This window comes from Lates calcarifer, linkage group LG21, assembly GCF_001640805.2.
Source record: "Lates calcarifer isolate ASB-BC8 linkage group LG21, TLL_Latcal_v3, whole genome shotgun sequence".
In the NCBI taxonomy this organism is placed as follows: domain Eukaryota; kingdom Metazoa; phylum Chordata; class Actinopteri; family Centropomidae; genus Lates; species Lates calcarifer.
The window spans coordinates 743,510-770,750 of record NC_066853.1 but is presented as its reverse complement, the minus strand read 5'-3'; the positions used below and the strand labels follow the sequence as shown (position 1 = coordinate 770,750).

The 27,241-nt window shown below is 43.5% G+C and overlaps 4 protein-coding genes across 6 annotated transcripts in view; 1 reads left to right on the top strand and 3 right to left on the bottom strand.

The window, feature by feature from the left end:
• Nucleotides 1–4,369, bottom strand: part of LOC108874418 (tumor necrosis factor alpha-induced protein 2-like) — a 41,056-nt gene extending 36,687 nt beyond the window's left edge. Inside the window, 1 exon segment of the mRNA XM_018662859.2 lies at nt 3,321–4,369. The gene's annotated coding sequence lies outside the window, so the exon portion shown is untranslated.
• A 420-nt stretch (nt 4,370–4,789) lies between these two features.
• Nucleotides 4,790–8,373, bottom strand: LOC108874417 (claudin-7). 2 transcript variants are annotated; one of them, XM_018662857.2, is made up of 6 exons: nt 8,205–8,373; nt 6,921–7,158; nt 6,656–6,820; nt 5,817–5,898; nt 5,480–5,602; nt 4,790–5,359 (listed from the first exon to the last, which is right to left on the bottom strand). In XM_018662857.2, the coding sequence occupies exons 2-6, from the start codon at nt 7,135–7,137 to the stop codon at nt 5,263–5,265; spliced, it is 684 nt and encodes a 227-aa protein (XP_018518373.1). In that variant the 5' UTR covers nt 7,138–7,158; nt 8,205–8,373; the 3' UTR covers nt 4,790–5,262. The 2 variants fall into 2 exon arrangements, with proteins under 2 accessions (XP_018518373.1, XP_018518374.1); XM_018662858.2 differs by having other exon boundaries at nt 6,921–7,168; nt 8,205–8,349.
• An 808-nt stretch (nt 8,374–9,181) lies between these two features.
• On the bottom strand, nt 9,182–14,442 carry LOC108874416 (presenilins-associated rhomboid-like protein, mitochondrial). Of its 2 annotated transcripts, none has more exons than XM_018662855.2 (10): nt 14,276–14,442; nt 13,024–13,258; nt 12,809–12,949; nt 11,995–12,043; nt 11,802–11,897; nt 11,549–11,698; nt 11,391–11,461; nt 10,853–10,954; nt 10,670–10,767; nt 9,182–10,555 (listed from the first exon to the last, which is right to left on the bottom strand). In XM_018662855.2, exons 1-10 carry the CDS (start codon nt 14,350–14,352, stop codon nt 10,432–10,434), a joined length of 1,143 nt encoding a protein of 380 aa, XP_018518371.1. In that variant the 5' UTR covers nt 14,353–14,442; the 3' UTR covers nt 9,182–10,431. The 2 variants fall into 2 exon arrangements, with proteins under 2 accessions (XP_018518371.1, XP_050921535.1); XM_051065578.1 differs by having other exon boundaries at nt 12,809–12,942; nt 14,276–14,423.
• Nucleotides 14,443–14,984: 542 nt separating this feature from the next.
• LOC108874415 (nucleotidyltransferase MB21D2) lies at nt 14,985–25,771 on the top strand. The gene is made up of 2 exons (XM_018662854.2): nt 14,985–15,375; nt 19,824–25,771. Exons 1-2 carry the CDS (start codon nt 15,126–15,128, stop codon nt 21,086–21,088), a joined length of 1,515 nt encoding a protein of 504 aa, XP_018518370.1. The 5' UTR covers nt 14,985–15,125; the 3' UTR covers nt 21,089–25,771.
• Nucleotides 25,772–27,241: the final 1,470 nt, after the last annotated feature.

Genomic DNA, 27,241 nt, shown 5'->3' with positions numbered 1-27,241 from the left:
GATATCCTTCATCACTTTCTCTCCATCTGTCTGATCTCAGGTCAGATCCAGCAGGGCTGTTGTGTAACCGCGTTCTCAGACTCTTTATCTTAATGACCAACAGAAATTCTCCAGGGTCAGAAAACTCACCAGAGTTACTCAACTCTGTTGAGAAACTCGTGTCAGTTCATTTTCATCATTTCTCCTAAAGCTCTAATTGTTTCCTTAGAGGTTTGTTGTGTCAGTGTTCCCACAGACAGATTCAAAGAAAACAGACATGCTAACGCCCCTTTAGCTCCTTTTATACGGCCCTGTTCAAGGCAGGAATGCTGCGCTGTTATTCCACCTCAATGAAGAGCTTTAAAGCTGGGTTTATATCTGTGAGTAGAATCAATGCAGAGGCTACGCTGCTGTTAGCATTTGTTTGTGTTCCTCTGCAGTTACACCAGCAAAACACTAGGTGGAGTTTCTGTGCCGCAGACGCTGACCACAGCAGTTAGTTAACATGCTAACCTGCTAACCTGCTAACCTGCTGAACCAAGGAGAAAACTGAAAATTAGTTCAGTTACGACAAAAGTCTGGATTTTGTTCCTTGGAAACTGAAGCGATGGACAGTGAAGTGAAACCTGAAGATGAAGGTTTGTGTTAAAAGAGAAGTGTTGAGTTTGTGAATAAATGTAAAAGGAGAAAGTGTCGCTGACTCAGCAGCTGCTGGTTTAATAACAGAGAGAGTTTGTGGTCGTTTCAGGGCAGTGGGTTAAAAAAGGAGAAGTCTGAGTCTGATTCTGCTGCTGTCGATGGATTAATGAGGTTTCACATTCAGCCTGAATCAAAAACAAAACTCAGGTCACTTTATCTAAACTCTAAAATCACTGATTTATCTTTTTACAAAGAGTCTGGAGGCGCTGAACGTCTCTGAGCTGCAGCTTCTCCTCTCAGTCTCTCACGTCTCTGATGTTTGATTAAGAGGTTTTTAGTTGTAAAAGTGTCACATGTAGAAAAATAGAAATCACTGCTGTGTGAATGACTCAGTCCATTCTCCTTTGAAAGTGCTGATAAAGCATATTTACTCTGTCATTATTTCCTAACTCCCATTCTCTCACATGTTGAGTCTTTATTTAGCAAACAGCCCCACTCCTCCACCTCCTCAAACACCAACATCACTGGTTAAATAAACCACAGGAGTGTGAAGGTAGATCAACAGTTAAAGTAGAAACCTCAGTCTTCAGGGTTCTGATCTGTGTCACATCCAACCTCTGTCTTCTGCTAATAAAGTTAAAATACCAAAAAGTAATGTTAAAAAATAAACACATAAGAGTTTGGATTTAAACACTCAGAAGCAACATTAGAAGAACAGAGTCGTTAAACTTGTTAATAAAATACAGTTTCCAGGTTCAACTAAGTTTCTAACGTTCGCAAGCTAACCTAGCAAATGACCTTAGCTAGCTATTTTCACTATTTTTGGAAAAGGAGTGACAATCAAAAATGCTGACCGAGCTAACGCTGGCATGAGACTTGCTACGAGCCACATCCTCATATTTCAGTTGTCAGTCCTTCTCTGTGTAAAAATAGTGAAAATAGAACCAGGAAACAGTATTTTTATCTGTCATGACGTCAGACTCAGGCAGATACTTCCTCTCTACATGACAGACATTTTTAATACAGTCTCAATACAGATGTTCCAGGTGTTCTGGGTCTTGGTATCACATGGTGTCAGACCAGAACCAAACCTGAGACAAACCCCTCAATTAGCCCCTTCAAGACTTTTAAGGCCTTAAAACCCTGGAGAGAAGAGCTGATCCTGGATCAGGCCTCACACATCAGACTGGGTGTTACGGTCCTGAAACAGGAAGCCATGATTACTTCCACCCAGCATGCACTGGGCTCACCTTGGCAGGATTTAACCAGGAAGTAGCAGGACAGAAAATTAAGGCTTGGACCGGACTGGTACTGAGAGATCAGGTAGTATTGACGACCTGGATTCACCCCAACTGACTCAATCTGTCAGCACACACACACACACACACAAAGGAAGGCGTCAGTCAGCACACACACACCCAGCTGAGGAAACACACTCAGCGGTAACAGGAGATACTTTAATATTCAGAGCAGAAAGTCGGACTGAGGCCAAAGAGGAACAGATTTCAGTTTCATCTCCGTGTCCAGGACAGACACAGGGCTGGTTAGCCTAGCTTAGCATAAAGACTGGAGGCAAACTGTTAGCCTAGCTTAGCACAAAGACTGGAGGTAGGGGGAAACTGTTAGCCTAGCTTAGCACAAAGACTGGCGGTAGGGGGAAACTGTTAGCCTAGCTTAGCACAAAGACTGGAAGTAGGGGGAAACTGTTAGCCTAGCTTAGCACAAAGACTGGAGGTAGGGGGAAACTGTTAGCCTAGCTTAGCACAAAGACTGGAAGTAGGGGGAAACTGTTAGCCTAGCTTAGCACAAAGACTGGAGGCAAACTGTTAGCCTAGCTTAGCACAAAGACTGGAAGTAGGGGGAAACTGTTAGCCTAGCTTAGCACAAAGATGCAACAAGGAGACAGAGACAGCTGTAACCATAGTAACATATTTCAGACCAACATCGTCCACAGAGCCATGACAGAAACACACAAACACACAGACACACACTCATTAAAATACTGAGATCTGATTCTGGTTTTCAGCACCAGCTGAGTCCAGGAATCGTTTTCTGCTGATGTGAAAATAACTGATGATTTATGATGTGAAAACTGAACCCTGGAGCCAAAAGCTGCAGGACTGAGTCTGTCAACACCTCCACCTGTGAGTTCAGCTGCTTCTACTCCGACTGAGCGAGGACACTTCATCCTCACACAGACGCTCCCTCTACCTGCAGAACTCCATCCAGAATCCTCCTGGTTTGAACTTTCCTTCAGTGTCACAGTGAAGCAGTGAGAGTCGTCTGAACATCCACAGAGACGCTGACACCAGGAGCTGATCGCAGATCATTCTGCATCTTTCATTTTCCAAAGTATGAACAACTATAAGGCTAAAACTGATGCTAAAGTTGTAGCCCACAGTGTAACTCACTGAAACCATGGCAACAGGTTACTTCCTGTTTCTGGTAAAAGTCTCTTCATACATGTGAAGATGTTTAATCTCATGTTAATCCCATAAATAACAATTAAAACTCATTGAACTGTTTTAATGATCCTTGAGATTCTAGACTCAGATCTGGACACTGTTCATTTCATGAATAACAAATATGACTTTAATACATTTTCTCTTGGTGTGTTTTTATTCTTATTTATTTCATTGTCACTTGTTTTTTTTTTAATAAAACAGATGAAAAACGTCGTCATTGGACGAAGCAGCTCTTACCTTTCTCTTCTTCTTCTTCTGTAGAATTAAAGATAATAATCCATGTCTTCTCCTCAGGACTGTGACATCTCTGCGTCCACACAGTGTGTGTGTGTGTGTGTGTGTGAGTGAGTGTGTATGTGTGTGTGTCAGGGTTCTGCTGGGTTCTACTGTGTTTCCCTCAGGCCTGATGTTCCTGCAGATGTTTCTACTGTCCTCAGATCAGCCTTTACTGCTCTCTACTCTCCTGATCTGATCTGATCTGCAGCTTCTGTCCTCTGCTCAGTCTGACCTGCAGTTCTCCAGGTTCTGCTGGGTTCTACTGGGTTCCACTGTTCTCCTGTCCACTGTGTTCTTCTCTCCTGGTCTCTACTCGTCTCCACTCGCTCCTTGTTGAGCTCTCTGCTCACTGTTTCCTGTTTGTTTTATTTTCTAGCTGCAGCAGGAAACGGTCATCTTTTCCTCTTCCTCCTCCGACCACCGACCCCCCCAACACACACACACACACACACACACACACACACACCACACCCTGGACTTGTGGAGGTGGCGGAACTACACACTGTACACACTGATCATGGACAGATTATGAAACAACAGAGACTCAGACCCGGGCTCTGAAGGACTGAACCAGTCTGGGTTTTCTGAACCTTAAACTTCACTAAACTCAGACCTGTCGTCTTTGTTTTCTGCTGTTAACAAAATAACAACAAGATGGCGGCAACCTCTGTCACCACGATCAAAGTCTCAGAGGAACAAACCAATCAGATTTGCTTAAAATAAATCTACTTCCTGTTCAAAGACCTGGGTCAGGTTTCACTCTGATCCCAAACAGCAGCAGGAACCAAACCTTCAGACAGAATCAGCGCTCAGGTCTCAGTGTTTGTTCTGCTACAAACTGACCCAAACCTCCTCTCTGGTGTCCACAGAGCTCCTCTGGTGACATCTGAAGGTAGAACATCTCACATGGCTTTAAGTGAATGAAGTGTTTTTCCTCCAGCAGGCCTCCATAGATTTCTGTTCATCTGGGGACAGGGAGTTTCCACCAGACGGTACCTGAACCATGACTCTGTCTCCGAGGTCTCTGAGGTCTGGACTGTCAACAACAACAACAACAACAACACAGTTTACAGAGCTTTAAGAGGCACAGAGGAGTCAGTCCATCCCTCCCCTCGTCTCCCCTCGTCTCCCTTCTCTTCTCTCTGCAGAGAGTCAGAGTCTGGATTAAATTTCCCTCCATGAACATGTGGTGAGAGATTTCTCTGCTGTAAAACAATCACCAGCTGTTTCCTGTGCAAACATGAAGAAAAAAACACCTGAAAGTTAAAATAATCATTTATATAACATCATTATATTTACTGACAGTCAGTTTGTGAACTATTTTGATTCATTTTATTGAAATATTTTTATAGTTTTGAGCCAGTGGGTAAAAAAATAAAAGAAAATAATGAAGAGGAAATAAATAAATGTTCATTCATGAATAAGAAAGATTCGTTCATTTGTTTTTCTTTATTATGTGTATTTATCCACATTTATTCCATATTTTACTAGATTTTTTTCTGCTATTCTTTTTTTCTGTATTTATTTACTGGTTTTGGCTAAATTTAAGTTCATGTATTTTGAATCAGGTTTCTACAAACTCTGGATCATTCACTTCTCTCACCAAAGCAGCAGAGTGTGAATCATAAAGATTATAATCAGGCTTTAATCTCAACTTTCTGAACCAGAGAAACTTTCAAATCAAAGATCTGAAAATAAAAAAAAAAGATGAGGAAAGGTTTTATTTACAACAGTTCATAATAATCCTCATCCTGATATTCAGAGACGTCACTAATACAAAAGGATCAGGTTGAAATCAAAGGATCAGTTTCCTTCACAATAAAAAACTCATCTCACGTTGGTTTCATTTCCAGAAAGAAGAAACTCAGAGGCTTCTTGAAACAGTTTCAGACAGGAAGCAGTTTTAGACGTAAGCTTTGGAGAAGCTGCTGTCGGAGGCCGGAGCTGCTCTGTAGATGCTCTGTCCTCGGCTCGTGGTGGTGAAGTTGTATGAAAACTGGCTGCAGGAGGAGACGAGAGGTTACAGGTTTTAAATCTGTTTCTGTGTCTGATGGCGCCCCCCTGTGGACAGAGCCCAGCACTACACAAGTCAGTGTTCCTGTGTGGTGCAGTGGGTTTACCGAGCAGGGGAGGAGGAGGAGGAGGAGGAGGACTTCCTGCAGGAGCAGCAGAGCATAGATCCTCCCAGTAAGGCCAGACCCGAGGCCGCCCAGCCCAGATACAGACCAGTACCCAGCTCGAACCTGCAGCACCAGCACAGTGTCATCGTCATCACCATCATCACCATCATCACCATCATCATCATCATCATCATCATCACCATCATCACCATCATCACATCATCATCACCATCATCATCATCATCATCATCACCATCACCATCATCATCATCATCATCATCATCATCATCACCATCATCATCACTGACAGCAGCAGGTGTAAAGGTGTGAAACAGACCTGACTGCTCCACGCAGCGGGTCGTAGAAGTCGTGGATGACTCTGGCGGCGTACCACGACACGGCGATCAGAGTGAAGAGACCTGAGAGAGAGAACTCACACTGAACGGACAGAAACTCACAACAGCAACACTGACGCCTTATAATGGTTGAACAAACTCACCAATCACTTACACCCACAACTGTAAATACAATTATTACACTGCAGTGAGTCGCTATCGGAAAGTAATGAGACTAGCGGGGCTAGCTGGTTAGCATGCTAACTGTAGTAAAAGAGGTGATGGAACTAGAAGCAAACGTTGGTGTTGTTTCCCATCTCTGGAGACAGCTGTTGGTGAATAAAGGAATGAAGTCTGATGTTTCCTTCAGCAAATGGCTGCTGATGCTAATATTAGCTACGTAGCGACAGCTACGTGTAGGTTCTCAGTCACCAGGTCATGGTAGTCCTATGTGCTAAAGTTGAAAGCAACTAGACGTCTTTTAGTTTTCTTTTAGTTTTCAGGGGGATATTTCTATATTCTCTATATATTTCTATATTGCAACAATTTCCTGCAAGGGATAAATAAAGTATTTCTGATTCTGATTCAGATTCTGACATTATATTTACGTCCTGACCTGAAACTGACAGTAACGCTGCTGCTGACTCTGCTGAGGAGGAATCTCTTCCACAAAACACTGAGGAACAAGTTTAAAGTTAAAATCCACAGAAGAAAAGGCAGAGACAGTGACTAAGGTTTGATGAACTGAGGCCTTGAGCAGCACATCTGGACTTCTAAAGAGTAGACAGGTACAGGTGTAGAGGTCTCTCTGTAAACCCACTACAGTCCCAGAGCCACAAACCAGACAGGATGAACAGGATTCCTCCGCTCAGGGCGATCTGGTCTTTGGCGTGCTCCGAGGTCCTGCCGATCTTGGTGCACTTCAGTCCGAGCACAGAGACGATGATGGCGGCGAAACCAACCAACAGGGACAGGATCATCAGAGCCCTGCAGGTCTGAAGGTGAGCTGGGAGGAAGAACACATCGTTTTAAAGGCTGCAGATGTAAAAAAAAAGAAACAAACAAAAACCCAGAACGACAGAGTGTTGATGTGTCGGCGTCCTCACCCGGGAGTCCCAGCACCGTCTTGAACCTGCTGCACTGGACCGACCCGAGCGAGGTGGCAGCGCAGCTCATCCACAGACCTTCAAACTGCCACTGGCTGCTGGTGAGAGACTCCACCTGACTCCTCATCTTCCACACCTGAGAGGACGTACAGCTGGACTGCAGACACCAGGACACCACGCCCAGAACCAGACCCACAATCTGCAGGCCCACCGCCATGCTGCTTTATGTCTGTCACACCTGGAAACACCTGGAGGATTATCAACAGCACCAACCACACTGATCTTCTGAAGTAGCTGTGGGTAACATGTTAGCAACCAGCTGTCCACTCCTACATCCAGCAGACACAGAGGACCAAGACCCTCGCACTGACAGTGTCAGTAATCACTTGTGGAGTTCCTTAGGGTTCGATTCTCAGTCCTTTATATTTCTTCTTCTTTTTACATATTAACATTTTATAAAGTGGTTGTGGTTCACATGAGACTTTCCCTGACACAGAGGTGGAGGACTACAGGTCCTTCTAGGCTGTCCTGGTTTAAGGTTAAGTCTGGTTTTCTTCAACATTTTTCTTGTTTGTCAACAAATCTTAAAGCAACAATGAAGATGTAAATCTTTCCAACACCTCACATAGATAAAGTTTCATTTTTAAAAACAGGTTCAGTAGTTTTCTAAAGCTGGTCATTGTAGTTTTTATCAAACAGGAAGGAATAGTGCATTAGTTGTGGACTACTTTCAGTGGCGGATTAATTCTAGTTATTTAAGTTGTTCAAGACGATAGGAAAAATAAAACCTACAGCAGATAAACTCTGGTCCTTACAGGACTTCTGAGACTTCCATTGTGGTGGAGAGAGGAGACTGGATTTTGCGTTACGATTATTGTTTTGTTTACAATAAGAAAACTTTCTCTTTGCTTTATCCTGTAACACGGTTTACATACAAAGTGAATTAGGTTTATAAAACGCTGCTAAGGACCAGTCAAATCCTGGTCCTGGTGGTGGTTTCAGTCATGTTTAATCAGTTACAGTAAATCTTTAGGTTCCATCCATCTGACCCTGCTGACCTCCACAGCCCCTTAATTTAAAACTACCTCCTAAAACCAAACAATTTAAATCCTGAACATATTTGTAAAGACCAGTTCTGGATTTTCACTAATGAACTAAAGTCTAAAGTTCAGACTGAGAAACATTTGAAGTTCTAACGTCTGTGTTTCATCACCAAACGTTCAAACGAAGCCTTTTAGTTTCCGTCCTTTAGAGATTCGTTAGAACACATTCATGAGGTCTTACCGTCAGCTCAGATCAGGAGCTGGATGAGGTTTTGTCCTGGTTTTCGGTCTCTGGAGTCGGTCCTGGTCTCCTGCCGTTGGTCCTGCTGGTTTCTGTGATGTGGAACAGTCTCAGTGTGAACCTGACCTGGTCCTGTGAGGTCTGTTCAGGGTCGATGAACTCTGGGAAAGGCCGAACCAGCGCTGAACACACATGAGTGTTGACATTCTGGAATCACAGTTTCACCTGCAGCTCTGTTTGTTATGAGCTGGTTTCAGCCTCGTTACACAAAATAAACCTTTTTTACTTTTAACCAGTTTAAAACAATCTGGAGAAAATGTTTTTATGTTGACGCGTCCAGGAAAACGTCCAGTGTAGTTACAATAAAGAAGTTAATAAAGAAGTTAATAAGAAATTTAAAGGACCTGTATGAAGACAGTTTGTTTGTGATGTGTTTATCTTTTTATATTTATCAGTATTTGGCCTCAGGTTCATCTCCAGTTCAGGAGTGTTTCTGTTTTTTATAATTTAACTAAATTGATCTGACAGTTTCCTGCAGAGAAAATATTAAAGCTCTTACACAGAAAACATGCTCAGAGCTCATGAAGTGACTGACTGTATTAGAGCTGCACTGATTAGTTAATTAATCAGTCGATTGACAGATCATTAAAATCTGTTTTGATAACTGATGAATCACAGAGGATTTTCTGCTTTTCTTTGTTACATACGACAGTAAATGAAATATCTTTGGGTTGAGGACTGTTTTTATTAATCTTCTGCAGAACATGACTGCATCTTATTTTCCATGTGTTTATTAAAACAGAAGGTATCTGTGATTTTATGTTTCTATAAATATTCTGCTCAAACTAACAAACTAACAGCTGGTGTTGTTCATAATAAATACTTACCAGTTTTTCTGAATCCAATGTTTAAATATAAAAGGTTTAATATTCTGTTCACACTGTAAAGACGGTTTAAATAAAACTGACTTGACCTGATATAATTTGACTTTTATTATAGGTACAACTTTGAATGCAGCAGTTTGACTTTGATTAGTTTACTGTGAGGAGACCAAAGGATCTGATTAAATACAGCAGATACAGACTTATATTCTGAATTCAGTCTTTGACTTTAATGTTTTCTCTGCTACATTAAGTCTAACAGACACAGTAATAATTAAAAACACTGAATGTGTGATCATCAGGTTCAGTCTGAGTCACACACATTAACATCAGTGTTTGTCTGTGTGACAGTTTGTGGACTTTAACCTTCAGAGTTTCTGTTTATCAAACTGACGTCATGTTTCACAAATTTTAAATCTAACTTTATGAAAACTGAACTGAACCTCAGCTTCTTCTGACACAGGCTGGTCCTGTGTTGCTGTTGGTTTTGTAATGACAGTGATTGTTCTTGCCTTCATGACACCATTTTAATCACCTCTGTGGATGTTATTTTACAGCTTAGTTAAAGTTTAACCAGCAAAAAGTGCATCTACATGTCTTTATACAGTCGTTAGCTAGCCGCTAAATAGGATATGCTAAATGTAAGCTAGCTAGCCAGTAAATCTGATATGCTAATGTAAGCTAGCTAGCCTGTTCATCTGTACTTATCAATGTGGTACAACGTAAATATATTCCTCTGACAGCGCAGATCAACCTCCTTTATAACCATCAGTCAGCAGCTTCATATCAAAACAGAAAAATTATTCTGAATCAGATACACTGTTTTATTTAAATCTTATTTTACATGTTTCTCTGCACACAGCTCTACAAACTCTGAGCTCTACTGTAGAAAATGTGCACGTCTCATTAGAGTTTTCAATCACTGATTAATCAATAACAACAAGAAACAACAACAATCGATTCTTAAGATTAAAATTCCAGAGCGAGGATGACCTGTTCTCTGGTTTTTCTTTATAAACTCTTTGAGGTTTTGTTTGGACTCTGGGATCTGGGGTTTGGGGTTTTGTTTGGACTCTGGGATCTACCGCTGACTTATCATCTCTTTAATTGGCCAAATAATCATTAAATAATCACTTTCAGTCCCAGCTGTGATGACTTCTCTACACAGAGACAACATGTGAGCAGAAAAGACAAAAATCTGGATCAGTTTTTTATAAATACAGACATGAGTCATTATTTTAAATCCAGGTGAGTCCACCTGAACCGTCCCACCTGCTGTCGTCCTGTTCTCTGTACATTTATACATCTTTACATGGTTTTATCCCGACCCTCCGTCAGTCCCAGTCTTACATGGATCCTCCTTGGTCTCCTCCTCCTCCTGGTCCTCCTCGAGTCCTCCAGTCGTGCCACAGTTTGACGAAAGGTTCTCGGTTCTTCCAGATCAACTCGTGACCGAACAGGACGTACCAGCTGCAGGACAGAGCAGAGGAACTATTAGAGGGCTTTTATTGTGAAAATTTACAGCAGATGAACATGAAAACATGGAGGAGGAGGAGGTGTTGAGTTTTAATGTTTGGGACTCACATTCCAAACATGGCTCCTCCTAAATGAGCGGCGTGGTCGAAAAACGTCCAGCCCAGAACCAGACCGGCCGTATCCATGGCGATGATGGCCTTCAGCGCCTGCGGAGAGACAAAGACGGAGGATCAGGTTTTGTGGAGTTAGAGAGAGGGAGGGAGGGTGAGGCGAAGGGAGGAGGAGTCTTACGTTGGCGGCGGTGAAGGTGAACATAGGGAGGAAGATGATGGCCAGTTTGGCGTCGGGCATTTTGGTGCAAACGGCGGCCAAGATGGTCATGATGGCTCCAGACTGAAAACACACACTCACACAGATTAATAACTTGATTCTACTACAACTGATTATTGACCTGGGCCTTGTTTCCCTGTGTGTCTGTTTAACCCCAAACATCGCTAAAAATCAATACCAAACTCCATTGACAAAAACAAGAATTTTACTGAGCAGAACACAGGAGCTGCTGGAATACCACTGCCTCCATCTGTTAGTGTGTCTGTGTTACTGTGTGACTTTCAGTGGTGGAAGAAGTAATCAGATACTTTACTGAAGTACAAGTACCACACAGTAACACAAACAAACAAGTAACTCCTTCCAGCTTCTGCTTGGTAAAATTCTTAATTTTCTCAATGGAGTCTGGTACTGACATATAGCAAAGGAAAAAAAGGGAAAATAAAGTTTTCCTTTAAGTTGTTTTTAATTCCATTAAAGAGCAGAGATATTTTTTGCTTACCGCTCCCAGAGACGGACCGAACCTCCCTGTGACCATCTTACTCACATAACTGACGAACGTAGAGATGACACCTGGACAGACAGAGAACAACATCAGTGACTGGTGCTTTCAGAGCGGGTCTGGTCTGTTACAGTCTGGTGTTTCCAGGTGAACAGCACCTGCAGACAGGTAGACGGCCAGGAACTGCTCTCTGCCCAGCATGGAGACGGCGCTGGTGGAGAAGCTCCAGAGGACGTACATGTTGGCGGCCATGTGGAAGAAAGAGAAGTGGCTGAAGGTGGAGAGAAGCATTGGAGAGCAGAGAGTCTCTGCAGGAGGAATAAACAAACAAACAAACAAATAAACAACAAACAAACAAACATGAGAAACAGACAGGGCGGTCACAGGTTGGTGTTAGAGGCAGACACTCACTGGAGGTCGGGTTGGAGGTGAAGTATCTGAGCATGGTGCGCTGCAGAGACGGTATCCTCCAACAGCAGAACACTACGGCGTTAGCAGCAATGATCCCTGGGAAAAAAGGAGGGGCATACTGTTTAAAAACAAAGCTTTTATTTTGAAGGACACGACGTGTTTTCACTGCGAGGTTGATCGTGTGTCGTCTCACCTGTGATCGTCCTCTGACCCTCGCTCAGGCTGCTCCACCATTGGTTGATCTGAAAGACAAACAGCCAATCAGAGCCTTGAATAAAAACACTTCACATCTACAGTCAAATAGTGTCATTATTCTCTTATTTCATATTTTTAATGTACACACCTGTTTTATTTCTGACCTGTTGTGTCTAATTTCTCCCTCCTCTGCACATGTACACTTTGTTTTATCATTTGTTTTGTTTAACGTAGAAATTCATAAAACAAATTCAGCTCTGAATGACTTTTATTTTGAAGGTTCACAGGATGTTATTTAGAGTAAATAGAGACAATTGGACACACAACAACGAACACAACAAACAGTCACCTGATTTTCAGGAGCTCACGTTCCCCAATATTTACTTCATCCTGTTGAACGAGGGAACGGCTAACGTTAGCCTAATGCTAGCTGGCACTAGCTATGGCACCTGTCTTATATTTTGGTTCTGTGTGAACAACAACATGGTGGCAACTACCCAATCACAATGTGCTTCCTGTCTTCTATTGCTTCAAGACACGCTACATGACCCCGTTAACGACGTATCAATTAACAATCGATCATCAATTAAAAAGTTCAGAAGATAAAAGAGGAACTCGGTGTTCAGAGGAAGGATTGCAGACTAAAACAGAAAGCGATCGATGGCGTCATGAGCTCAAGTCGACAGTGTTTGTGTTGTTCCTCTCACGGCCAGAAGGGGGAGGAGACTGACGCAGATATCAAGAGTTAGAAACAGTTTGGTGTTTGTTCCTGCTGCAGGAGAGGAGGATCATGGGTAATGGGGACCGCTCACCTGTCTGCGGACGTCTCCTCGTTTGGGCGGGTGCATCTTCTCCATCCAGTCGGCTCTGATGTCGTTGAAGAAGTTCCTCACCTGGGACTTGACGGACTCGTACTGCCAGATGGCCGCCGAGCCGAAGGAGCAGCCTGTAAACTGACATGGAGTTAACACCTGCCGTGACGTCACACCTCACCTGATGACATCACCACTGGGTAAACATCACCTACCCCCACAGTGAACACCAGCGGTCTGAAGAGGCGACTGAAGGCGCGGGGGGGGCTGGGCGGAGCCTGCTGGGCCCTGTGGGTGGAGGGGGAGGGGGAGGAGGGTGAGGTCCGGCGTTGGACCGGGACCTCGGAGGACTCTGTGTGTGGGGGGGGCAGGTCCTCCTCCACCTTCCTGGGTTCTGGTTTTCTGGCGGCTTTTCTGAAGCCACATCTGTGCTGGAGGCTGTGAGGCCACCTGGTGGACAGACAGAGAACTTCAACCACAGACGACGAGCTGGAAACATCGATGATCAACTGATCCACAGAAATATTATTGATTAGTTTATTAGTTTTAACTTCTCAAACATCCAAGTCCATTTAATCCCTTTTCTTTACTTGTTTATTTGTTTATTTACTGCAGCTGGAGATGTGTGACACAGACGATGATCCACTGGTGACAAATGTTGTTTTAGGGAAGAAAATGTAGATTTTACAGCAGATTGATCCATTAAAACAAATATTTAAAGAGGTTTAAATATTCTGGAGTTATCTGAAGCTGATTCGATTTTTACACTGTTTAAAACTAACTTTCAACTTATTTATCAAAACAATAAAGGTTGATTTTACTACTTTTCCTCCCACATCCAGACCACACTGAACCAGGTCTGGATGTATTTGACCTGGTTAAATCTGGACCACATCATCCCAGACAAACTAAAGACTCTTTACACACAGTTTCATCTCAGTCAAACTTTTATTAACAACACAAAAATATTAATTTTACTGCTGATTTTCTACTGATTGAATCGACCTGTTAATAAATGAAGGTTAATAAATAAAATGTTTGTTTCACCACTGCAGCTTCTTTCTTAAATATCAGCGTTTATGGGTCATAACACAGTGAAGATATAACAACAGGAAACAACACAAACGTGAAATATTAATTTGAATTAATATGAATCTGTAACTGAAACTGAGACAAATCCAGATCTAACACTGTGACAGCTAAAACTGAACAAATTAATAAATACTTCTATGATTAACTGATCAATAAATGATCAATAAACGCGCACACATCGAATCTGGAACAAGTTAAAACATTAAAAACCCCAAACAGAGATCAGTTAGCTCTGTTAGCTGCCAGGCTAATGTTAGCTAGCTAATACCAGCTAAACAAACTGTCCTTGATGCTAACAAAGCTAACTCCGAGCAGCAGGGCTGCGTCTGTCTGTCAGCCGGAACAGGCTGCCTCTCTCCGGCTGTGCTCACTGACCTGCCGGCCCTCACGGAGCTCCGTAAAACATCTTCTCCGGTCAGTCTGAGCAGGACGGAGCAGCTCCTCCACGCCATGTTGGAGCCCGGTGACCCCGACCCGTCCACCCCGGCAGGTCGTTCATTACCGGGTCAACACGGGGCTGAGCTCCGGGGGCAGAGCGACCCCTGGAGGACAGAGAGCGACACTGCACACCTGGAAAAAACAAAACAACAGACAGCGGTGACGTTAGCGTCAAAAACACACACACCTACACTTCCGCTGAAGACTTTCAAAATAAAAAAAATCAAAGTACAGTAAACATTTCACTGTCAAATGAGAAAATATTATTATTATTATTTCGTATTATCATTAACTTTATTAGTAGACGTAGTAGTTTTACACACGAAGAATTAAACATATATCCCATACAGTCAGGGATATAATTATACAACTCAGTTTATAAAAATGTTAGGAGACTGGAAGAATTTGTTTCACTTCAGTTCGTTATGTTGGAATTGCTCAATTTAAACCTCAGTAACTGTTTATCATTCATGTTCATTTATTATCGGACAGTATTTTCATTTAAACTGAATTCTTTGTTTTTTAATCGACAAATTCCACATTTTGTTTGTGGAGCTCAGCTGATGTCCTGTTACCGGTAAATGTCATAAAATAAATGAAAAAACAATCACATATTTTGTTTGGCTGCGCACTTTATTCTGAAGGCGGCGAGCAGCGGAAGTGGAGTGGTTGTTTCCGGTGGTTGTGTTTGGTCTGGTCTGGCTCGGCTCGGCTCGGCTCGGCTCGGTACAGATCAGCGGCCGTAGGAACCAGCAGCAGAGAACCAGAGTGTGACCGCGGAGGAAAGATGGCGGCCCCTGCTCTCTCCGGTCGGGCTGGCTCGGCGGGCAGCCTCGGGAACAGCCCCACCATGGCCGCGGGGAGGCTGCCGCACGGCGGCGGCGGCGTCGGGCCCGAGCTCGACTTCAGGTCGGCGGCCCGCATGGAGGACCTGAACCGGCTCATCCAGGAGTTCAGCAAGCACGACCAGCGGGAGTACGACGACCAGCGGGCTCTGGAGATCCACACGGCCAAGGACTTCATCTTCTCTATGCTGGGTGAGGGAGCACACACACACACCGGGCACAGCGCCGTTATCTAACGGGGATACACACCGGGCTGACGGAGCTGTCTCCACCCTGAACCCTCAGCCTCCAGCACCGGGGGTTTACACCGGGTGTGACTGTAGATCTGAGCCGTGAGTCAGAACTCTGCGGCGGTTTGTCTCCTGCAGGTGCTGAGGCTGGTTCACCTGAGCAGGTGATGCAGTCCTGACTCAGGTCAGAGATGCGTTCAAGGTCCTGACCGAGCGAAAATATCTCCTCAGAACACCCAGCTACCAGACAAATAACCAGGGATATAAACTAATATATCAGAACTGCAAGACAATAACACAACTAATATTTTATATACAAATATTTTCATCCTCCGTTCAGCCTGGGATTCAGGTGTTTCAGGTACAGGTAACAAGTTAGTTTATCTGTTTGTATCATAACACAACTGATAAACATCCAACACAACAACGAAGAGCACAGGGTGATGTGTTCAGGTGTCTTGTTTTGTCCTGACCAACAATTTAAAACCCAGATAGATGAATGGAGATGAAAGGAAATGTCATGAATGATGCATCTTCCTCATAATACAGAGTTTAAGTTACATCTAACAGGAGGAATCTGATTGGCCGACAGAGGACTTTGATTTGAGTTGCGTTCGGTGACCCTGAGTTTTTGTTTCAGCTTCTTTCTCTTGTCTTGCTTGGTTTAAACTTCTGCGTACGATCGACTTTGTTGTAAGCATTTCTACTGGTGCTTGTGTCTGTGTCGCTGTGCAGTTACACCACCAGAACACTAGGTGGCTTCATCCCAGAGAGGATGTTTGACTGTCCACACCAAGTCCTAGCAGAGCTAACAGCTAACAGGGCTAACAGCTAACAGGGCTGTACCAATACTAACATCTGTCGTCTTTTGGGTCTGTTGCTCCCAATGAAAACCGATGTCGAAGAAGTGACATAACAAACACAGTTTCCTACTTTTCATTTAAAGTCATGACACCCCTCAACACAATGGAAAATAAAGTTCTGGACTGTAGGTACGAACTCCCAGACAGGAAATACTTTTCACAACCTGCTGACTGTCTAATCTGCTCCTCTATATAGAAGGTCCTATCAGAGAAATCTGTGATCAGAGTCACAGGTTTTTTTAATTTACATTTTTTAGTTACCAAAGTTTCTTTAGACTTCAGTCATTATCTTCAAACTCTCAAATTATATTGTGATAAATATTGAGATCGATCAATATGGGAACAGAAATCGTGATCATATGTCAGTCAGTGCAGCTCTGCAAGATAGAACCAGGCGTCGTTGACCCGTCTGCTGGGTTAATAACATCAGAGACAAAGTGCGTCCTGACAGAGCGAGGTCACTCTGCTGCTTCGATAAAACTTTATTAACATCAGAGATAATTCTGTCGTCGTGATAATAACTGAGAGAAAGAGGAAACATGGAGGATGAACAGCAGGAATGTGAGATGTGATCAGCAAAAACATTTCCTGAGTTTCATTATGACGCTGGATCTCCTCCAAGAACTGGATTAAAATAGTCCAACACACACAGAGAAACACACTCACAGGAAAAATGTCCATCTGACTGAACCACGCAGTTAAATTTAGTCCGTTTTTCTTGAACATACTGACAGTCTGCCAACTGATCTGTCAGGTTAGCTTCAAATATAAATTAGATTTATCTGAAGTTCAGCCATCACTGTGTGGACAGATCTGTCTCATCCTGTCTGACGTCCACACAGAAATAACAACAGGCCCCAGAAACGTCCAGACTGGGGGACAACAAATGGTCCCGGTGTTTTCACAGCTTGTGTTTGTCGTGTGGCGTTTGTTTGGATTGGTGGGAAAAAACGAATAATTGCAGTAACTTAGGTGAAATGGGCTTCGACTCTGGACAATGAGTTGTTGAGGTTTGGGAGCTGTGATCTACAGTTACCCATAATACCTTTCTCTTTGTAGACCCACAGAGTTGTTAAAAGAGGAATTTGACTTATAGGGCACATATGGTGTTTTTCTTATTTTTCCCAATGAAACCAATAATAATAATATAATAATAATAATATTCTGTTGCGTACTGTGTATGCCACTTGTCTGCCTCACCTTTGTCCCAAGCTGCTGCTCCTGTACATATGTTATATATATTACTTATTGAGGTAGCTGAGTAACTGTTTTGGGGAAATCACCGAACCTTTGTCTAAAATAAAACTAGATATTTGTGAGCTGTGTTTAAAGATTTATGTCCAGTAAGAGTCAAAGGGGCTGAGGCTCAGAGCCACAGACCACAGGCGGAGGAAGTCGGAAAGTACTGAGGGACCAGTTAATGCATTGTTGGTTTTAGTCTTTTCATGGGATTTGCTGACAATAAGAAAAATACAGCACGTCAGCAGTGAAGGAGTTTATCCCACTTCTCTGTTTTCCTAACATTCATTTTGTTAACTAAGCTGCTTTGTGCTGGGTTTGATGTTTCTGATAGTTGAGATGGTTGATGTGTCCCTCAATGATCAGTTCTAGGCCCTCTGCTGTTTACCCTGTACATGAGTAATATTCTTTTTCCAGCTCAGCACATGTAATGTCTTTTTTATGCTGATGATACTGTGTTGTACGCCATCGCTCCCGCTGCAAACAAAGACCAGGATATTGTCAATGACCTGCAGACCTCTGTGATTAGTTTAAAACTTGACTGCAGGAAGATGGAAGGGCACAAACCACTGACATTCCCAATCCAGTCAGCTCAATAGTCCGGGAATTACGGTAGATGTGATCAATAAAGTCCAGCTTCATAAATATTCAGGCCACTTAGAAAATTTGGACTTGGGTCCAGTTCAAAACTTTTCTGTCCATAAGACCAACAGAAAGATTTACTCAGTAGATGAGGTCCTCTGTAGTGCACACTAACACATATTCCAGCCCTCTGCAGGGTGAGTTTCTCGTGAATTAAGTGAAATCAGTGGTTTGCATGTAGGGAAGTAAATCAATGTAAAAACGTGGACTATTCAGCTGGATGTGAAGTCAGCAGTTTTGTCTTTAGGCTGAAACATGTTACAGATTAACACAGGCTTGTTCATTGTGCCACAACTTTCACTTATATTTCCTGTACAAAGGTTTAGTTGTAATGGATTACTGTGCTGTTACAGTCGGCAGGAAGATGCAGAGTGAACACAACTAATACAAAAACCAAGAATCCAGAGCAGGTTCTGTCTGTGGTCCTTCAGTTCAACCAGTCTCTGAGAATCAGTGAAAACCTCCAAACCAAAACAGCGTGACCACTACAGCACAGGAATGCAGCCATCAGCCAGAAACTGTGTGTGTCTCTTCACTTTTAGCTCAGCAGAGCGGAAAACCAGTCCAGACTGATCCAGTCCGACTGCTGAGGGCGAACACAATGACCTGTCCGGTCTGATGCAGTCCAGACGTTAAAGGCTCCAAACAGACCCCAAAAACCAACCTAAACCTGACTCAAAACTAGAGATCTGATCTGAAAGAGACCTGATGATAATAAGACTCGATCCAGACTATGTTGGACCTGAACAGACCCAAACAGACCTGAGACTGGCAGCACTGCAACAGGATCCTACTAGACCTGATTTGACTGAAGAGTCTCTGGACCAGTGTTAGCTGGTGATTGTGTAGCTGTGTGTGGCCACAGACACTGTGGGCATCTGCTGACACACTCACAGTGTTGTCTGGCCTGGAGCTTTAACACCAGACTCCAGCTGTATAAGACTACATTATATTACATTAGCTCAGCAACTGAAGCAGAAAAGCAAACACTCTCTATCCCACAGCTCAGACTGAACACTTTAACTGTCTCTATTATTACTGAGAAAGAAAGACAGTAAACAAACCTTGAGCTTAAAAAAGTCTATTTAAATGTCAACATTTACCTCAACGTAGACGTAGAATTAACTCTCACATTTGTTCATAAATCAACAAAATATTGTCCTGACTTGCCATTCACCTCATATTTTGCTTAATGCTTAAAGACCATCTGCTGTGATAGTCCCAACAATCCAAATATGTAAAAGTGACAATAGCTTACGGTTTAATCTACCTCCTCTCTTTTTAATGGCTGCTCCTTTTTTGTTGTGTTGTCACCATCTGCTTGGTAGCAGTGAGAAATACAGTAACGATTCTGAAACCGAGACCGAAACCATTGACACAAACATTCACACTATTGTATTGTGATACAGGAAGACAGAAACACAATTTTGGACCCCCTTGTCATTTTCAGAAATGCACTAAAGTTGTTGAACACATCAGAACTTCTGAATCTGGTTTCAGAAAGGTGTGACAGGAAGAGATTTTTTGTTAGATGATAAGAAAAGTAATTAATTTGAAGCCAACTGATACCTGGACAAGATGTAGTTACACGATAAAACAACATTGTTTTCTCTGTTTGTTTGTGATGTTTTAACTCTGAATCCGTCTTTCATTCTCTGTCTCTCAGGAATGGTCCAGAAATTGGACCAGAAGCTCCCGGTGGCCAACGAGTACCTCCTCCTGTCGGGAGGTGTTCGCGAGGGTGTGGTGGACATGGACCTGGACGAGCTGAGCGTCTACGCCCGCGGAACAGACTACGACATGGACTTCACTCTGCTGGTCCCAGCACTTAAACTCCACGACCGCAACCAGCCGGTGACCCTGGATATGAGGCACTCGGCCCTGGGCCACTCCTGGCTCAGCCTCCGCCTCTTTGATGAAGGAACCATCAACAAGTGGAAGGACTGCTGCACCATCGTCGACCACATCAACGGGACCACCAACTACTTCTTCTCTCCAACACTGGTGGCTGACTGGTTCTACCAGTCCATCTCCCTGGTGCTGCTGGAGGTGCAGAAGAAGCCACAGAGGGGGATGCCAAGAGTGGAAAAGGTGGAGAGGAACGGCACCATCATCTCTGTCATCCTGGGTGTTGGGAGTAGCCGGATGCTCTATGACATCGTCCCTGTGGTGTCGTTCAAAGGCTGGCCAGCTGTCGCTCAGAGCTGGCTGATGGAAAACCACTTCTGGGATGGGAAGATCACAGAAGAGGAGGTGATCAGTGGTTTCTACCTTGTCCCCGCCTGCTCCTACAAAGGCCGCAAGGAGAACGAATGGCGCCTGTCGTTTGCCCGCAGCGAGGTGCAGCTGAAGAAGTGCATCTCGTCCAGCCTGATGCAGGCCTACCAGGCCTGTAAAGCCATCATCATCAAGCTGCTGTCCCGCCCCAAAGCCATCAGCCCTTACCACCTGCGCAGCATCATGCTATGGGCTTGTGACCGCCTCCCCGCCAACTACCTGGCGCAGGACGACTTCTCCGCCCACTTCCTGCTCGGCCTGATTGACGACCTGCAGCACTGCCTCGTCAACAAGATGTGTCCGAACTACTTCATCCCCCAGTGCAACATGCTGGAGCACCTGTCGGACGAGACGGCCATGCTGCACGCCCGCAAACTCTCCTCAGTGCGCTCCGACCCGGCCGAGCACCTGCGCACCACCATCGAGCACGCCAAGGCCGCCAACAGGCTGACCGTGGAACTGCAGTGGCGTGGCAGCTCCAACAACCTGCCATCGCCACAGTCCGACGCCGGTGGGGAGAACCAGCCAGACGACCGGCTGGCCAAGAAGCTGCAGCAGCTTGTCACGGAGAATCCTGGCAAATCCATCTCGGTCTTCATCAACCCGGACGACGTCACACGACCGCACTTCCGCATCGACGACAAATTCTTCTGAGACTGAAAAACGTTCTCCCAGACCTCTTCTTCCTCCTCCTCTTCCTCCTCTTTCTTGCTTCCTTCCCTCTCCTCGCCTGGTGCCCTGCCTCCTCTGAAACTTTATTTTTTACATTTTTTTATGTTTCTCTGCCACAGAGTGAAGTGAGGTGATCGTCTAGTTGTGTCTGCCACAGTTTTTTATTTTTTATTTTTCTATTCCCTCTCCCCTCTTCCCTCCTCTTTCACTGTGTGCCCTGTGTTTTTTTACCTGCTGAATGCCTTTTAAATAGACAGATGAATAGCAGCAGGTTGTTTTTAAAACTGAAGGACGAGGACAAAAATCCACCTTCAGACGGAATTCATGCTCCTATGTTACGATAGTTTAATGTCATTATCAGGGATCCTGGAAATGAGACAAAACCACCGCCTCCTGAAAACATCACAGAAGCTTGTTCAGAGTTTATGTTGGGTTCATGGTCAGACTTTAAGCCTGCAGTTACCTGTAATAAAATAAAATATGATGTAATCTTTACTGCTGAGAGAATAAAAGGTCATACTACACCTTTACTTAGTAAAGGTGTTAAACTGGAACTGACACAAGACACAAAAATGACACTAAATATTTCTTCTCATTTTATCTAATAATTAAGACTTAATATGGTAATTATATATACTATCTCATATACTTGTCCATTATTCTCTGAAAATGACTTTTCTCCTTATCAGAGTCATAAGAAATGTTAAGTAAAAGTGAGCATCATCATCAGCAAGTTTAACCTTAACACTAAGTCATTACTTTGAGATACTTACTAGAGAGATAATTACATTAAAACACTTATTATGAAAACATTTTTAATAGAATTATGAGATGCTATCTAATAATTAAAAGCAGATATTGAGACAATATCAAAATAATAATTATTAGACCATAATGAGAAGGTGATAACAGCCTAATGTGGCAGCAGTTTGTCTGTTCCTTGTGATTTTAAAACATTTAAAACTGACTTTCACGTTCACATTGTTCACGGTTTCACCCCACATCTGAACAGCAACACGACTGTTGAACAGGACTGTGCTGTACAAGATTGTAAACACCTTCAGGAGGTGGGGATGCCGAATGGTTGGTCCGGTCTCAGAACCAGGAGTAAAGACGACAGAGTTGCATCTGAAGGTGGATTTTGTCCCTCTGAGGAATGTCTTAGTCCCGCCGGGGGATGATGGTACTAACGTCTTAGAAACTAACTGTAAATAGAAACTGACTGAACACCAATGTGTGTAGATAGAAAATGAAATAGAGACTGATGATGATGATGATGATAATGAAGATGTGTGGACTACTTTATGTCTAACTTTGCACAGAATGTAAAAAACACTTTCCTCTCGATGGTGGACGTTGTGTTCGTCCTGATTCTGAAATAATGTATCATATCATTAGACAGGTGGCGCTCTACAGACAAACGGTCGTACTGCACGTTTTACATGTGTATATTAACCCGTGGATAAGTAGGAAGTACACAGTGATACTGCAGTAATACTTCATCATGTGCTCACTCACACAGTCTTGGTGATGAAACTGGTGATGTGAACATTAGTTTTCACGCTTCGTTCGCACATTCAGGCTCGCACATCACTGGAGACACAACATGGTGACATTCATTATGAGCTGAACCTTCAAAAACATTCACCCACTACTACTCACTAAGCCTGTTGATGTGAGGAAAGGAGCAGCGCAGTCAGCTCAGAGTTCGTTTTAAACTCCAGGAAAATCCTAAACAAACTCCTTCGATGTGCAGGAGCAACAACTACAAAAACTCCCTCTCTACTCCACCATGTAAAGGAATTTAATTTGGTTAAAACACGGGAAATGACCTGCTGTTGTTTGGCCAGTTTCACGTTAACATCATAACAACAGTTTTAAACAGGACCTGAGTCAGAGCTGGGTATTTGAATCACCTGCTCAACATTTAACAGGCCTGAAAGCTACAGACGTGTTAAAGGACAGAAACAGCTGTGAGGTTTGAACCTGAATGAGGTTTTAGAGCAGAAACAAACCTGTTAGGACCTTCGAGTCCATCCAACAGTATCACTGTTCACTTCCAGTCCTCTCCACAGTTCAACAGGTTAATCTGCTGCAGTACGACCGTCACCTGGTAGAGTCGCATTATATCTCTTTAGACATGATATCACTGGCATCTCTTCACGTATTCCTCTCACTTTCTTCCATTTGCTTTGTTTTGGTCAGAAGTGATCGCACGTTTTAATATGCTTCACTGTTTCTGTTTTGTTTCAAGCTGACCAATATTTTTGTCTTCCGCTGCTTTTTTTGTGTGTCTATATGTTGACGATTCAACTTAATTCAACCAGCTCCGGATGAACTCAGCTTCCAGCCACACAATCTGATTGGTCGAAAACATTGATGGTTGATTTGGTTCCAGCCTTATTCTAATGGTCTGAAGGCGTCATGTGGGATGTCCCACCAGTCAGATCATATTTATCAGGACTAAAGAGTGAGACTGAAGAAGAACTCATGAGTGAGAGGGATGTCCTAGAACTTGGCAAACACATGGTGTGTTCCAGTTGTACTCAGAAGTCGGATTTTCTGAATTCCTAGTCAAATGTTTCGACTAGAACACCTCCAAAGGTCGGACTTCCATCTCAGAAAGTCGGACCAACCCTGACATAAGAATTGAGCTGGTTTTGCTAACAATGATTAGTCCAAGATACGTTTGAATGAGTTCCCGTTCATGCTTCTTGCAGTCAGGTCATAGGTGACGTCGCTCATAGTTCTGACATCAGACATAAATGGAACACGCCAAGACACCTGCTGTTTTTGCACCTGTGTCTAAGCATCATGGGAGTTGTAGTTGGTCCTGAGCTGGTTGTGTTGACACAGAGTCGTCCCCAGTTTCTGTTCAATTTTCGTGTCGTCTCAGCTGTCCCAAACATTTCCAGAAAAATGCCAAAAAAACCTGCAGACATCTGACCGGCAATGTGATCTCCATACCCTCATTCTCAAGTGCAATTAGTGAAACTACACACACGACAAGTACACACACAGGCACACACACAAACGTACATCATGTAGCATTAAGACACTAAAAGAAGTTAAAGCTGGTTTTAACGAAGACACAAACACACCACAGGACACTAAACCCTCCACAAACCAACACTAACACACACTCAGAGGTTTTTCACACCATTAAAGTGCCACACCCTCTCCTGCTCGGTGAAAATGTGATCAGTGTGTTGTTCTTCTGAGCTTCATGACCTTTGACCTTATTCCTCTCTGTTTGTTCAGAACCTTTCAACTGTGAGTTTATTTTTCTCTGTATCTTGCTGCTCTGCTTCATTCTGATGATGGATTTCTTTATGCAATGTTTGACTTTGGATGGGTTCACCCTTCAGATGGCAGCTCCTCCTCTGTCTGTGAAGGTTCTCCACTACAGTTCACTGTACAGTAGAGTCTAGATAAAGTCTTTAAACCAGTCTGTTCTCAGTGAGTTACTGTAGATCCTCTCCCCACATCAACTCTGTAGAAAGAGCTGGACCTTCAGTCAAACCTCTTTCCTGCTCATTGCCACTTTTAAAATCTTGTTCACAACAAGTCTGTGGTAAATCTGATGTGATGATAAAGTTTTATTATCCTGCAGGACTACGCCCCAGCATCAGACCCTGAAGAACTCCAAAGGCTCTAATTCTAAAACCTAGCACTCAGAAAGTTGAATCAAAGTCTCTTTTTAATAGCTGCAGTGCTCACCACCACTCAGAAAATGTAATTATTAAACCTGCTGTAATGAACCGTACAGAGACCTGTTCTGTTTTTACACCTTTCACAGACTCGATAATAAATAAATAAGTTATGTGTAGAAGTTATTAACGTGTGTAATGTCATCTTGTCCATATAAGATAATTTCAGCTCAAAATTTGTAAATTAAACTCTGCAAATTGTCCTTTGCACAAAGATTCTAATGACCGCAGAGGTAATTATGTTGTGCACAAAAATCTATTTTAATTTATGCAAAAGTTATGTTGTGCATCAACATTATTTGCTTGTGCATAATAGACAATAACTTGTGCACAAAAGTTAGCATTTTGTTTGCAGATGTTGTGTGAACAAGTAATTAGTTTCTATTAGTACGTACAAGACGACAGCTTGTGTGCACAGTTGACCATCAGTTCGTCTTCAGTACACCACTGGATAATCACAAAATACTTCACAAATTCAAAAATGAATCTCGTACAAACAAGATTTTAAAAACCTCATATTTCAGGGCGTTGAGTGATGAAAACATGGTGCTGCGATGTGACGATGAGTCCTGTGTAACTCACCCTGTCACCCTGAACCTCAGTGAGCTCCACAAATATTTAGACAATTCAAATCTGAGCTGCTGGTGAACAAATGTGTTAAAGAAGCTGAAAGTCCTGTGAGACTGACAATCCACTAGTTCAAACTCACCTGGACACCACGTCTTCTATGTGAATTTACTCTCATGGGATCTATGATCAGTACTGCAGTACCTCTGACTGCCACTGGGGGGCAGTGAGGGTGTAACTGAGGGGTGGAGGCAGTGATGGAGCAGCTCTCTCTCTGATGGTGTGATTCAGACGGAGCGAGCTGAGATCTGAACGGTGCTGTGACTGTATCCTCCTGTAACCTGGAACTACTGGTGTAAATAGCACTTCATAAAATAACTGAAACTCCTGCCTGAGTGTCCCCGAGTCTCAGTCCACATCAGTCCACATCAGTCCACATCAGTTTCAGTCCAGATGAATCTAATCTGTTTAATTCTACAAACAGAAACATGAATATTCCCACTCTCCAGTTGGTCTCAAACGCACAGTTCCTTTCCTTGTCTCCTCTCCTCCTCTCCTTGTCTCCTCCTCTCTTCTCCTATCCTCCTCTCCTGTCGTCTCAGCACCTGTCCTCCACCTGCTCTCTCTCTTCCTCTCCTCAGTTCTTCCTCCTCGTCATCAGACCGGTCGCCGTGCCAACAGGAAACCATCCATCACCGTCCAAATATAAACACAACATATGCTGACACACACACACACACACACTCACACACTCTCAGGACGTCTGTTCACCTGCTGAGATCAGAGTCTGTTGGTTTAAATAAAGTTTTAAAATCAGAGACAACAACAACCAGGTGAGGACAGGAGACTGACGTGCACAGGTTTAGGACAGGTGTGTCTGCTCATCACATATAAAGACTGGTTCCAGGTGAGGCTGAATCCAGATCAGGTTCTGACTGCCTGGGATGTGATTCAGGTCCCAGGTATCTTCAGAGACCAGGAGAACAGATGGTCTGACCCCCCCACAGAGTCCTGATCTCAGCATCATGGAGTCAGACAGAGACTCAGGCTGAACCCACCGACCTACCTGCAGAGCACCTGAGGGACTGAGAGCAGGTGGAGACCTGGAGCTGGTTTAAAGGGGGGTCACAGCAAAAACTGATCTGACTCAGGTTTTTACTTTGTACTGCAGTGTGGATGAAGTCCATGGCTTTCAGGAAACATCCTTACTTTACTTTTACAGCCTGAAATAAGTGAATCTGTTCTTTTATCCTTTCATGTCTCGTTTGACTAAAACTGATGTTCTGCTCTTTGATTCGTCCTCTGGTTCTTTGTCCTGGAGGAAGGGGCGGGGCTACAATTTAAAACCCAGAAAATTCAATGTAACAGTTAAATGAAACGCGAACATGTTTAAAACATTTTTATTGGCTGCGTGTTAGGTCCTGACATCACGACCAATGAAAATCCTGTTTCCCGGTCCAGGTTCTCTGAGTCTCACCTGTTCTCCAGGTGCTGCAGTGCTGAGTCAGAGTCACTCTACTGTTTTCACTGTGACAAGGAAGAGAAGAGGAAATGACTGCAGCTAATGTTAGCCAGCTAACCTAGCTAACATTAGCATGAAGGTGTGTTCATTAATGAGGTGTTCCAGTTCTACTCAAAAGTCTTAATTTCTGAGTTCCCAGTCAGAAGTTTGAACCTGAACGCCTCCTGAAGTCTGAGCAACTCCACCAGCCCCGACATCAGAATCCAAGATGGCTGCTCCTCATCAGCAGCAGTGAACTCTCTGCTAATGTTCCTGTTTATAGCAGCTCAGTCTCATTAGTTTACATGAAGTCAGTCAGACACAGAGAACTGTTCAGGTTTATCTGTGGACATGTTG

What these genes read in the sequence shown, in the direction of transcription:
- LOC108874417 (XM_018662857.2), bottom strand. Translation starts at nt 7,137, where the DNA reads ATGGCGGTGGGCCTGCAGATTGTGGGTCTGGTTCTGGGCGTGGTGTCC. An exon ending in AATCCTGTTCATCCTGTCTG is followed by an intron (nt 5,899 to 6,655) that starts GTTTGTGGCTCT and finishes TCTCTCTCTCAG; the next exon opens with GTCTCTTCACTCTGATCGCC. An exon ending in TCCTCCTCCTCCCCTGCTCG is followed by an intron (nt 5,360 to 5,479) that starts GTAAACCCACTG and finishes CTCCTCCTGCAG; the next exon opens with CCAGTTTTCATACAACTTCA.
- LOC108874416 (XM_018662855.2), bottom strand. Translation starts at nt 14,352, where the DNA reads ATGGCGTGGAGGAGCTGCTCCGTCCTGCTCAGACTGACCGGAGAAGAT. An exon ending in GGCCGTCTACCTGTCTGCAG is followed by an intron (nt 11,462 to 11,548) that starts GTGCTGTTCACC and finishes CTGTCTGTCCAG; the next exon opens with GTGTCATCTCTACGTTCGTC. An exon ending in TCGGTCCGTCTCTGGGAGCG is followed by an intron (nt 10,955 to 11,390) that starts GTAAGCAAAAAA and finishes GTGTGTTTTCAG; the next exon opens with TCTGGAGCCATCATGACCAT.
- LOC108874415 (XM_018662854.2), top strand. Translation starts at nt 15,126, where the DNA reads ATGGCGGCCCCTGCTCTCTCCGGTCGGGCTGGCTCGGCGGGCAGCCTC. An exon ending in CTTCATCTTCTCTATGCTGG is followed by an intron (nt 15,376 to 19,823) that starts GTGAGGGAGCAC and finishes TCTGTCTCTCAG; the next exon opens with GAATGGTCCAGAAATTGGAC.